At 45.3% G+C, this 12,774-nt stretch overlaps 1 protein-coding gene across 3 annotated transcripts in view; it reads right to left on the bottom strand.

The window, feature by feature from the left end:
* Positions 1-2,066: 2,066 nt before the first annotated feature.
* pik3r1 (phosphoinositide-3-kinase, regulatory subunit 1 (alpha)) overlaps positions 2,067-12,774 on the bottom strand; it is a 30,635-nt gene continuing 19,927 nt past the window's right edge. The window contains exons 1-9 of one of the 3 annotated variants that reach the window (XM_080847675.1): positions 11,517-12,043; positions 7,755-7,861; positions 7,516-7,610; positions 7,219-7,399; positions 6,980-7,105; positions 6,491-6,810; positions 6,250-6,324; positions 5,923-6,093; positions 2,067-5,714 (exon numbers count right to left, since the gene is read on the bottom strand). In XM_080847675.1, coding sequence (XP_080703801.1) covers positions 5,525-5,714; positions 5,923-6,093; positions 6,250-6,324; positions 6,491-6,810; positions 6,980-7,105; positions 7,219-7,399; positions 7,516-7,610; positions 7,755-7,861; positions 11,517-11,532 — 1,281 coding nt within the window. In that variant the 5' untranslated portion in view covers positions 11,533-12,043 and the 3' untranslated portion in view covers positions 2,067-5,524. Of the gene's footprint in view, positions 5,715-5,922; positions 6,094-6,249; positions 6,325-6,490; positions 6,811-6,979; positions 7,106-7,218; positions 7,400-7,515; positions 7,611-7,754; positions 7,862-9,839; positions 10,265-11,516; positions 12,044-12,774 lie in introns of those variants that run through there. The other 2 variants (XM_080847676.1, XM_080847674.1) reach the window with 2 other exon arrangements.

Below are 12,774 nucleotides of genomic sequence, written 5' to 3'. Positions count from 1 at the left end.
TTAATTTCTTGCAGCAGCTTGGTGATACCTACGGTGAATAAGAAGTGATTATAAATTGGCTTTTGTCAGACATCCCACCTTTAAGATACCCCAGCACCTTCAACTGTGCATATGTCTTACAGACTTATGTAAGCTCACATAATCAGATTTCTGTGAACCACATGTATTGAATATGTAGGATTACATATAACTAGAAATTACATTAAGCTCAGTTTTCTGTGTCTGTATTATTCTTGACACTAAAGCCAGATATTTTGAGAGTTTTACATTATTTATTTTTATGGGGTCATTTTACAATGTAACCATGTTTAACTACAAATAGGGTATATTTGTACTATTTTCACTGTTTATTTATGTTGGTTATTTTGGAAAGATTACGGTGAAGTGCACTGTAAAGCTTCTCTTGGCGTTTTAGCATTTTTAAGCTCAGTAGCGTCAGGAGTTGTCCACCAGAAATGAACACACTCAACTGAGCCAATTCCTTTAGATAGAAAAATCAGAAAGCAATAAAAGGTTTTAAGACAGTTTAAATTAAAGTTAAACAAAGGCCTATTGAGGGAAGTGAGGGGCAGAGTTGTTTTATTCCTTTCACTCATGACAACAAAGGAAGAAGGCCTCACCAGTCAACACTAAGTATCAAGTCTGATACTTCTCACTTCTACTTCCATCTGCATGTTGGCAAGCCATGTTTCAAACTGGGGGGGGGGGGGGAGACGGGACAAAAGGGCCTCTGAGCATAACTTGCATTGCATATTTGAACATGAAACCCCAATTCAAAAGTAACGGGATACAGTTGTGATAGCAAGTGCTGGCTCTATTATTGAGCATTGTGATGTGAGAGAAATGCAAGACAGGATTCATGAAGCCTGCCAGTGATGCTCAGCACATTTCTAACAGCGCGACAGCTGTGGTGAACCATGGGTTTCCGTTTTGCAACGTGCAACGAGCAACGAGTCAAAGCCTGCTTCAACAAGGAGCTGCATGGTCAGCCCTCAATTTTACCTACACTCACTTGAACCAAAAATGTAGCTGATATATTCACGTGTGTATATATACACAGATGCATTTCCATTGGCAACATGTGTATACATCTGTGTGATATATCTTTAGATGATATATGTGCATCTGAGACCAGGAACAGTGCTTACAATCGCATTTGAAGCCTTTGAGGTTGACATTTTTTTTGGGGTGTGGGGGGTCGTGTTTCTCATTGGTGCCGTACCTCACATTTGGAAAGTGTTGACCCCTTAAACCTCCCCGTAAGAGGCTTCTATTGTTGCACTCGCCATAGAATGGAATGCAGTTTATAATTATCCCGCGGCCACATCGCTGGAATGGCCAGTCGCTCCGCAGCCCATCAGTCAAGTTCTTGGCGGTGGGAGAAAGAGAGGGAGAGGGAGAAAGAGAAAGAGAGAGAAAGGCATTGCTGCAGTGGCCAGCTGCGCCCTCCACCACACCAGGACGGCTGTTATGCAAGCTCAAGCAAAGGACTCGTCCTTTTCTCCCCCTCCCTGGTGAGACTGGTGATAAGGCTGCCTGTGACCGGGTGGCTTTGTTGCAAAGTTCGAGAAATAAAACTGATACTCAAAACAAGGTGCAACTTGACTTCCTCTTGGCCTAAAACAACGTTGATTGCATCTAGAGCATCAACTGCACATAAGTGCTTTGTGGTTTGTTTCTTGACATTGTTAGCTGGTAGCCTTTCCCTCCAAAAATACCAGGTCAGGGGTCAGCTAATAACAAGTCAGACAGAGTGGTTGACAGGCCTGCACGCTGGTATTAAAATAGCCTTCGGCACTCGTCAGAGGCTTCATGCAGGGACATAAAGTTCTGAAACCTTGTGTCCTTCTGAGCCACAGTGACATCAATGACGTGCCATGGTGCCACACAAAAGGAAATTAGCATAACCTCAAATCTGGCTCTGAAGGTACACAAGGTACAAAAGCAATCTAAAGCACACAAGAGATGCAGCCAGGGCTGAGCTCAAAAACAAGGACTTCAGGGTCGCAAAACATCTATTAACTGCCTGATTAAAGGAGTCATGAAAACACAAGGCTTACAATATGTTTTTTTTTTCTTAAAAACATTTTTTTATTTCTTTTTTTCACAAAGCCCATACAGGTTTTTAAGCAGTTTTAAAACTGGGACACACCAGTAAATCTTAATCTCAATATTTCTGACACAATCATCTCATGTTTACCGTAAACCAATGTCATAAAGCCTTAAAGGGAAAACTGAAAGAAAAAAAAAAAGTTAGGGGAGGAAAAAAATGGTGCCGCATTTTCTCAGAAACAATGCACAAAACAACTAACAACACCTTTACCTATGTGAAGTAACTCCGAGGCCTCAAAAGCCTTTAGACAAAACTACAATGATATAACAAATGTTAAAGGGGAAGTGACAAGTGGATTTCTTTCTTTGAATGTGGTCTGTGAATCTCAAGTTGATCATTTCAGTGGTGGGTGGGGGGGGCAAGTCATTTTAGGAGAGTTTAGAGCACAGCTGCTTATTCAGTTATGACTTTCTTAAACTTTTCACCTCTCCAACATGAGTAGTGAATAAAATGTCCACACTTAATTTAGCAAAAGCCTAATGGTCACACTGCCTACGTTTCAAAAGTAGTTTAGATGGCATGGTTAACTACACACCTGCTACTTAGGCAGTCCTTTTGGCATTGACAATCAATGACTCAAGTATCTTAGCCAGTTAAGGCAGGTGTGATGTTTACCTGAACTTGACGACCTCTATTCATAAAATTAAGAGAATTTCCTTTTTTTTGCTACATCCACCTACATTCTTTTTCAAAAGTAAAGGGCAAAATTAGACTGATTATGAAGAGAAACGAAATTAAACATGTTTACAAATCATTCTCCACTTTTGTACGTCTTTGAAGAATTGTTTCTAGTAGGGATTAACACATAGGGGTTAAATTTGCAACAGGTGCTGACAAGGACTGACCCTTTTAAAAAATAGTCATCTAAATATATGTTTTAAGGCAATCAGGCCTAGTAGGAACAAAAGAAGTGTAATGTTAGAGAATAACATGTTGATCACTGATAAGCCAGAACAAAAAATTGATGATTGCTATATGAGAACGAGTGATCTAAAGAACATGGTGGAACAAACCAAAACACTCTATTAACGAATCAGAAGAATGCATGTTTTATACTGATATTCACTGATGCAAAGTACAATGTAAGCCTTGTTCATACTGCAGGTTAAGTGCTGCGTATAATTTGTGTATTGAGGTTTTGCACTGAAGGCATACCCTATGTAATACAGACTTGAACAAAATCACCAAGTCATCAAGCTTCAAATACTGTTATAGAAGAGAAAAAAACATGTAGAAAAGAAAGATGTGTGCTATCAAGTTGGCAGCTAATTTGGTACATTTAATTATTTATTTTCTAATTATTATTTTTCGATGGCAGAAACATGGTCAAGAAAACGATGCATGGTCACAAGCATTCAGCACTAGTCAAAATGAGGCCGTTCACACCCATGTAAACACTCATTAAGAATTTTCTGATACAGAAAAAATACTGTATGGACCAAGGAATGAGAAGGAAACCTTTTTGTCTTCCCCGTCTCCAAACTAAACATGACGTTACGATTTCTGCCATTCCACTTCCACAAAACTCATTTTTTTCTCTCTGCTTCCCTCAATGAAAACATTATCAAAAAATAAAACTCTTGGAGAAAGAAAAAAAAAATCACGTCAGGGAACGTGGGAATATACTAATCATGGGTTGCTATGCATGTCTCGACTGTGTACTGCACTTTGTTGGAAAAAATCAAAATGTGAAAACCAAACTGAGTCGATTTGGCTTATTTTCTACAGATGAAGGAGGACTAATATCCCCCATAGGGTCTACCTAGGAGGACAGTAGTTCAAAGTAAAAAGACTAATAAAATTGCTCAACTGTCTTCTCTCCATCTGTGCACCTGTTTTCTCATAAAAACATCTGTAATAAAAGTAAATCTGTTTTTTTTTTTTTTTTTAATTTATTTTTTTAATTTAGGGTTTGAAAACTGAGGCTAACTTTCTTGGCATTTTTGACACTAAATATATCCTCTTAGATATTTGTCATGGGCAAAAATACAGATACCTTTTCAAGCAAATAAAACAAGCTTATATTATGGGTAGCAACATGAGGAGAGAGATACAGAATTGCATAGCAGATTAGAATAAACTGAGAAAAAAAGGAACTGAGCTTTTTTTTTGGTACAATACGGTAAGTCGTCATCACAGGTTTCACTGTATGTACATCATAATGAAAGATTTTTTCGTTTCCATTGCAGGCTGCTGTTGCTGTTGCGCTGTTTCTACCAGTCAGTTAGTGAGTGACAAGCCCAGAGTCTGTCCTATGAGGGTCACAGGAGAAAATGCCACTGGCTGGGCTCACTGCCTCACACTCCCATCGAGACCAGACGCCTCCAAGGAGTCTCTTTGAGAAACAGGTTGAGAATATATGCTCTTTTTATTTCCAAAAAATAAAGGACAAAGAGAGGAAAAAAAAGTGCCATCTTGCTACATATTTCAGCTGTTCCATGGTCTGTCCATTGTTAGAGTCTTTTTAATTCTTTAAACATCACAAATGTTAAGCACCCCGACGATGATTTAGCTTTCAGATACTGTGAGTTTTGGTCACATCGACACTAATGTACACACCACGGTCACGCACGCACGCACGCACGCACTCACACACACACACACACACACCCACACTGAGACCTGAATAGAGCTGGGTTGGGGGTGGGGGGGCAGGTGGAGGGGGGGCTCATGAGGCAGAGGATACGGAGGAAACATTAGAAATGTAAGCCCATTGTAGGCAGATGGTGCCAGGGAGGTTGGTAAAGAGGTGGAGGGCAGCGGTGGTGGTTTATCTGTGTAACGACATTCCAGCAGGTAAAGCTTTAGAATGAACAAGCACCATTTGGAAAAGGCCTCCGATGTCCTCCATTTTAGGTTGGAGAGAGAGAGAGTGATGAGAGGTGAGGGAGGAGGAGAAGGAGGAGGAGGGGAAAGGAGTTCCACATTTTCCTCTTGGTACTGCACTCTGGCAAAAGAGAGCGCAAGAAGAAAGGGAACTACATTCAGACTCGGCACCAGTTCAACGTCTCAGAGGCTGAAATGCTTTTGTTTTTTTCTTTAGATATAGTAATATATAGATATTTATATATTTGTTTGTGTATCTGGGTTCCATTCCATTTGTCTCTTTTGCTCTCTCTCACTTACTCCCTCTTTCCTTTGCTCTTCTTCCCAGTTAAAGTTTGTAAAGGGAGTTGGTTGGAAAGAAAAAGGCAAAAAGACACAGCCCCTTTCATCTCCCTCTCCCATCTGTCCACCAGCCCTCCTGACAAAAAGCATCTCTTCATCTCAGCCCTGCGTTCCATGCCAAGCGCCTCTCAATCCCGTCAGAATGCCTACACCCTTCCCAAAGTCCCGCAGTCGTGCGAGGGGGGGAAGAGTAGGTGGAGGAGGAGGAGGAAGAGGAGACAAGTTTCCCCGGGGAGGAAGTCCTCATCGTCTCTGCTGCGCGTAAACGGGGTACGCTAACGTGACATTCAAAGAGTCATTGTGCTGGACGAGAGACGTGTGCTGGTAGTGCAAGACCAGTTCTTTGAGCGAGTTGTACAGGTTGTAGGGCTCTGCGAACCCGAAGCCCGAGGGCGTCTTGTTGATGACGCAGTGCTTGACCTCACCTTCCACACTGCAGGGGAACAGAGAGAGACAGACGAGGCGTTACAACTAATTCAACACAATCGATCAATAAACACAAACTTAACAAGACACTTAAAGTATCACTTAAAAAAAAGAAGAAGAAAAAAAGAATAGAGATCTCAATGAACAAGGTTTAATATAAAAAAAATGCTGCAGTGTTATTTGAGAAAAGATGGAGACGTGAATAGTGTACTTACACCACACTGCAGGCGTAGCAGCCGGGCTTGCTGCTCTCCCGTATCAGGAATGTTCCGTCCCTCTTTCCCCTCAAAAGGGCCTCGGCCTGTGGACGGACTATGTTGCCTAGCTTCCACGAGCGCTCGTCGTGGTGTGGCAAGTCCTCGTCGTCGTCCACCATGGAGTATTGACTAGGGGGAGAGCAGAAAGGGAGGTGGTTACGTTTAGTTGCTTTGGACAAAAGCATCCTCTAAATGTCTAAAGTTAAACTTTAGAGGTGATCAAAGGTGATTCGAGCATTGAAATAATTATCTAGGCTCTTGGTACGAGGCGCGTGAGGCACTTACTCTTCCATGTTGTCGTTGTTGATGCCCAGCCATTCGTTAAGCTTCTTCTGCCTGACGCCCTTCTGTGTAAGCCACCTGCGATGGAGAGAGCGGATTAGATTAGCGCGGGTGCAAACTACAGATCCCAATTTGCCAACTGGACTTAGCGGCTTGATTAGCACAGCTGCTCTAAATCACAAGTTGGAGAACTGATGTAACACTTCATGCAGAATAAGGTGAGGAAGGAGGGGGAGCTGCTTACGTAAGGTAGTGATCCCGGGTCTTGCGCAGCTGTATGAGGTCGGGCTTGATGCTGTTCATGCGCTTGTCGATCTCGCGGTAGTCGGCCGCCTGCTTCTTGAGGTCCTCCTCCAGGCGCCGCTTGCTGTCCACGATCTCACTGATGCGCGACTTTAGCTTCTCGTAGTTCACCATGATCCGCTGGATCTCCTTCTCGTTGCCCTCGCGCCGGAACTTCTCAATGTACTCCTTGCTGTACCGCTCCTGGGTCTGGCACTGCTCTTCAAAGATCTTGATGGTCTCGTTGAAGGCTTCAATGGCAGTCCTCTTCATTTGAATTTCCTGTAAACAAAGGCAAATGTATCATTACTACAAGCAATACCCTCCTCTACTTACTTCTTTATTCACAGTCTGAATCAAATATATCTAAATTACATCTTACTGTATCCAGTTGATAGATTTGTCTTCACAGCAGTATTGATTAATTGCGAGACGTTTCTGAAGTACTAACCTGTGATGTTCTTGTGTACTCCTCGTATAGTCTGTCGTACTCTCGGTTCTTCTCTTGGTACTGCTGGTGGTACTCGAACAGCTTCTTGCCCACAGCGTCGATGTTGTCCTCCTTCACTACCTGATCCTGAACAAACCAGATTCGAAACCCCACTCAGTACTGAATTAGCACAGCCCTACACAATGTATAGTCAATTATTATTACAAGCTTAATAAAGGGGCACAGTGGCAGCTGCTAACCTGTTGGTGCTTTGACACAGGATACAGCAGTTTCACATCCAGTTTAGGGTTGTACTGGGCGAGAGATTCGTGCCGGTAGTGGTTGATAAGCTCAACCACAGAGTTGAAAGTCAGGGGGTCCGAAAAGCCATACTTCCCGTCGCGATGGAAAATTTTGATCAGCTTGTTGTTGCCCCCTTTCCTGAAGATGGGTTTGAGAAAAAGGCCTTTTTAATGCAAGATCTACATGTGCTTGACACAGATAGTAACATGCTTGAACGGCTTGTGAACCACACCACACTGACGGAGTAAACCTACCTGAGCGTAAGCGTGTAGTCTCCGTGCATCTTGGTCGAGGCATCTCGGACAAGAAACGTACCATCGGGGGTGTCTCTGAGTTTCTCATTGACCTCCTCCCTGCATTAAAAAAAAAAACAAGAAGTAGGGGCCCAATGATTAGAGATTTAGATCTCAATGTTCCGTGGCTGCACAAGCATAGTTTCCTGTTTTGGAACCATTGAGGCTGTGCTAGGGGAGGTGGGGGTGGATGAGGTGACTTGCCTTGAGATGTCTCCCCAGTACCATTCGGCATCCTGTAGTGCCATGTTGTTGTTCATACCGTTGTTAGTTACAGGGGTAGGCTTGGGTGGCTTTGGAGGTAGGGCTGTACAACAAAGACAAAAAAAAAAAAGACAAAAAAAAATTGTCAATTTACAGTATCCAGTTATATTACCGCAGAAACCATGAGTGTGTTTCAACATAAGAGCATATAAAATAAAACAAAAATACATGAGGCTGGCATGACCGTGTCTCACACAGTCCGCAATCTGAATCATTGGCATGTATTGCTTGATTCAAACATCCTCTAGTAAAGAGCTTCCTGCCCTCCCCAACACAGACCAGGAATTTAAAAGCTATTTCAACCCATTTATGGCAACAGACGACATCTCTCTTTTCTCCTGCTTCCCCTTCCTTCTCCCCCCCCTCTCTTCCTCCTTTGCCATCCCTTTTCCACTCAATCGAACAGAAATTATAGAGCTGTGCTTCAACTCCCGAGGAAAATGAGTCAGGAAGAATGGCATTTCATTCAAAACACTTTTCTAAAGAAGGAGATTGAGAACATGAAGCAAAAGGCCATTCTTTCCATTGTTTGTTCCCAGTGCGGTCCTACACTATGAAAGGCAGTACATCAGAAAATAAATAATATACAAATAATAAAAAAAATCCACCACATACAAGAACAAAAAGCACACGTCCACTCTGCAGCATTCAACAGGAAGCGCATGAAGAGCAGCACGTAATTAGTCACTAACTGCATACCAGATGGGGATGCGCTAGCTGCCAGCCGCGACCAGAACCTGTCGGCATGCATATTTGTGGCGGATCTGGCTCCCTTCTCCTAGGGACGTTTTTTTCCCCCCACTTCTTTTTTCTTTTTCTTTCTGCCAAGCAAATTTCCTGATCGGATCTAGGGACCTGGACCTGATCCTGTTCTAACAGAATCTGCAGAGGCAAAAGCTGTTATTTAACTACTGTGCTCCTGGGCTTCACACACACACACACACACACACACACACACACACACACACACACACACACACACACACACACACACACTCTCTCTTTCTCTGTGTTGCGGGGGGCTCAAGCTCTTGCACGGCAACGCTTCCCCCGTCCCTGTTACGACACACTCATTCAGTGGCTGCTCCATCATTAAGGCGCGATGGCAGCCGCACCCCCATTGGCTGAGGACATGAATGACACAAACCTGCGGGGGCTGTGCAGTGCGATGCGGTCTGGTCTCCGAGGAGACTGAGGAGTGGGGGGGATGCAAGGCTATTTTTATCTCACTTGCGGCACCCGTCACCTCCTCCCCCCCCCCCCCAACCCCTCTTCAATCTGGACTCCCTTTGTTCCGCCGGATCTCTGCGCATTAGTAGCACTGATACAGAGCACCCACCCACCCACCAGGACACCGGCATCTCCATCACATCCACCTCCTCACCACACCACCCTTCATCTCCTCTCCCACAGTAACAATGTCATTCACTGAATCATCATCATCAGATTCACACCACATCCATCTGCAAACTGTCTTAACCCCCCCCCCCCCCCCCTTCGCCCCATGAAATAGTGAGAAAGAGGAACCAAGAGAGCACAAAACAGGACAAAAACGTACATCAACTAAAAACTGCCGCACACAAGTGGCAACAAAGCACTAAACAAGTGCAGGTGTTTGCTTGTGTCACCCAGGAACCCACACGCAAGCTGCGTTAAGCTCAGTGACACACTCTACATACAAGCCCAGCAACAGGAGACGAAATGAATCACTCTACCTGGAGGGTCCATCTCGGTGTACAACAGCATCTCTGCCTCATTACTCAGAAAAGACTGTTCATTCCGCTCCATATTCTTTGCAATCTATGCTGTGACGCATACTTTGAGCCTCTAGACGACATGTGCAATCCTTGTCTTTTCATCTAACCTACTTAAGTGCAGCTAGAAAAACCACAGACGACAACGCTAAGTCTGGCTCACGACTGTTCTTTTGCACAAGTTTTATATGCTTGCGATCATGCCCGGCGGAAGAAAAGCTCACCGGGAGGAAGAATTGCTAGGCAGAATTAGATTACATCACTTACCACAGCCAATGGCACGCGACTGGCTGTCAGAGACCACTCCTGCAGCCTTGCCTGCTGCCTCGGTTCGCGTTTCCCCAGCGCAATGATGTCATTGTGAAAGCTCACAGGCTTCGTTGCTATGCCTTCCCCCTTCCTTCCCCGATTCAAAAAAAATGTATAATTAAATAAATAAAATCCGCCTCTCTTCCCCTCTCATTGTAGAGGGCTCAGAGCTTGCCTGCGGGGGAGAGGTGCTGCGGTAAATCCTGCTGCCGGCTTGCGCAGACATCCAAATAGAGAAGCACAAAGAGCAGATAAGTAGGAGAGACGGAAAGAGAGAGAAAATGTCAGCAGCGGAGAGCTGTGCTGCAGAGCATCATCTCATGAAGAGAAATGAGAGCTCAGTCGCTCTGCTCCTCCTCTTCTCTCTCTCTTTTGCCCTCCCCTCCATCTCTCACTCGCTCTTGCAGGTTGACTTGGCCCCTCCTCTTAGCTGCGTGTGACGAGATTTCTCCCCCTCCACTCCCTCGCTCGCTCGCTCCCTCCCTCCCTCCCTCTCTTATTCTCCCGGCCTGAGCTACTGTTGGCAATCATGCTAAAGCCCCTGTGTTGCATCGGCACGTAGGCAGGCAGGCAGAGCCAGCCAGTAATGTGGCCGTAAGGGGCAGAGCACTGCTGATACCGTTGGTAATCCCAGAATGTGACAGGGGAGGTGTGTGTGTGTGTGTGTGTGTGTGTGTAGGGCAAAGATCTCAGCCCTGCCTGTCTGCCCTGGCGATCTGAAAATAGTGGCGGTTTCTCAGTAGCCAGGTTTATTAAAGGAGCGTGAGGAATGTGGGCATTGTCATCCCATGATCTCTAATGACAGGTCAGCCTGCCGCTAAGCACACCGGCTCATGTTCTACTTCAGAGAACAGGAGGAGAGGAGAAAAACACTCAACTAGTCCATACTCTCAGGAATATATTCTACAATAGAACTCTTTAATCCATTGATATTAGCCTTCAGTACTACACACAGTAACTTTTTTTTATCAATCTGTGTGACAGAATGCAGCATTTGAAATGTTTGAGAGAAGATACAGCTAGTTAATAAAACCCAACTTAGTCAATGATTTTAGCCAGTCACTTGTGACTGTGACGTAAAAGACTGATTGTCAAATGTAAATAAACCTTCAAGCAGATGTTCTCCTTCACAAGTTCAGACATGTTGGAACAAGCCCCTGTTTGAGGCTGAACTGGTTAAGCCACTTCATGCACACACACACACACACACACACACACACACACACACACACACACACACACACGTGCAAGCGCCCTCGAAGACACACACACACACTCATTATTCCCCCACCCCGGCCCAAGAACGGCTGGCTCTTTGAAGGAAAAAAAAAGGGCCAGTGATATACGAGGCCTGTCAAAACTGTTCTTTCCCCGTAAAAGCGAAAGGACAGGTTGGCCAAGGACTGTCCTCCTCTTCAGAGAGAATTATTAAAACCAACGGAAAATAAAATCACAAAAAAATAAATCAATTCTCAGGCGCACTGCTACCTGCAAACAGTAAAAAATTAAAAATAAAAATAAACTCATTGCATATCCCGGTCACAAACCTGTTCACTGGCAACATAATGACACCAAGCATAACTTGCATTTTGTTGCAACAGCTCTACTGTCTAGCAACAACAAATGCACACTTACTCTGCAAGTTGTGCATGTTCAACTGGACTTCAGGCAAAAGGGCAGGCAGTCGTTGCAGGCATGTCCCCTTAGCTTATCCTAACTCAATCCCAAACTCAAATCCACACGCTATTGCAAATCCTGAGGTGTACTTCCATTCCGTGATTGCTAAGCCCGCGTGGCAGAAATCGTACGAGTTAGAGGTCCCGGGGTTAAGAAATCCAGGTAAATCCGTAGGGGTAGAAAGGAGGAGGGTAGCCGGTGCCACGCACAGCCAAGCAAACAGGCGGTCCTGGGCCGGGTAACAGGAGATGGCAGCCTAGCTGCGGAGAGGGCCACGCGCCTGGGGGGGCTGAGAGCGGTGTGTGCCTCTGGGAGCCGAGAGGTCTAAAGAAGCCTCGGCCGAGCAGGGAGGTGTCGGGGGAGCTAATGATTACACAGGGATCGCTCAAATGCTGGCTCTCTCTGCCTGCCTCTCTCTCTCTCTTTCTTTTTTGCTATCTCTCTATCCCTCCTTTCCCTCTATCTCTCTGGGCTGGCTCGGTGGCTCAGTCTTATGATTAACTTGCTCAGGTTGAAATATTTGCTGAGGTGGGCACTTTGCCGTTTGCTGGGAGGGGCAAGAGAGCGGGTTGGGTGGTGAACGGTTGGGGGGGGGGGGGGGGGCGGGGGTGCCGAGAGGTGCATGGGAGCGAGGGGGTGAGAGGTGGGGTAAAACCCTGAGGAAATGAGTGCAGCCGGTGGTGGGCCCCGACAAGCAGTGCTCTGTGGAGGCACCCGGCTCAGTCTCACTCCCACAGCCAATCAAAAGGAAGTCGGCCCTTTAGCCAGGAGGCCTTAAAATAGACCCCCAGTAACTGGGCGCAGACACGCACACACACACAGAAACTCACACACACACAAACACACCCTGCCACCCACAGAAACATACACAGTTCCCCCTTTTCTCACACTCACACACACACACACACACACACACACACACACACACACACACAGAAACATACACAGTTCCCCCTTTTCACACACACACACACACACAGACACACACACAGACACACGTTGGACTATAAATGCACACATGTGCTTGTCTGCATGTCTCGGCACGAGAGCTGGTCTGAGACTGAAACGTTTCTCTTGTACTCTGTGAACTTAAGTCAAAGGTGGGTGGGTGGGGTGGAGGGAGTGAGGGAGAGAGAAATGGAGTGATTGCTTGACAGATCATTTAAAGGGAGGGGGGGGGGGGGGGAAGAGAGAAGAGACAGAATAAGAAGAGACT

Source organism: Sprattus sprattus, assembly GCF_963457725.1.
Source record: "Sprattus sprattus genome assembly, chromosome: 11".
NCBI lineage: Eukaryota > Metazoa > Chordata > Actinopteri > Clupeiformes > Clupeidae > Sprattus > Sprattus sprattus.
The sequence above is the reverse complement of the archived record's forward strand: the minus strand, read 5'-3'. Positions and strand labels throughout refer to the sequence as shown.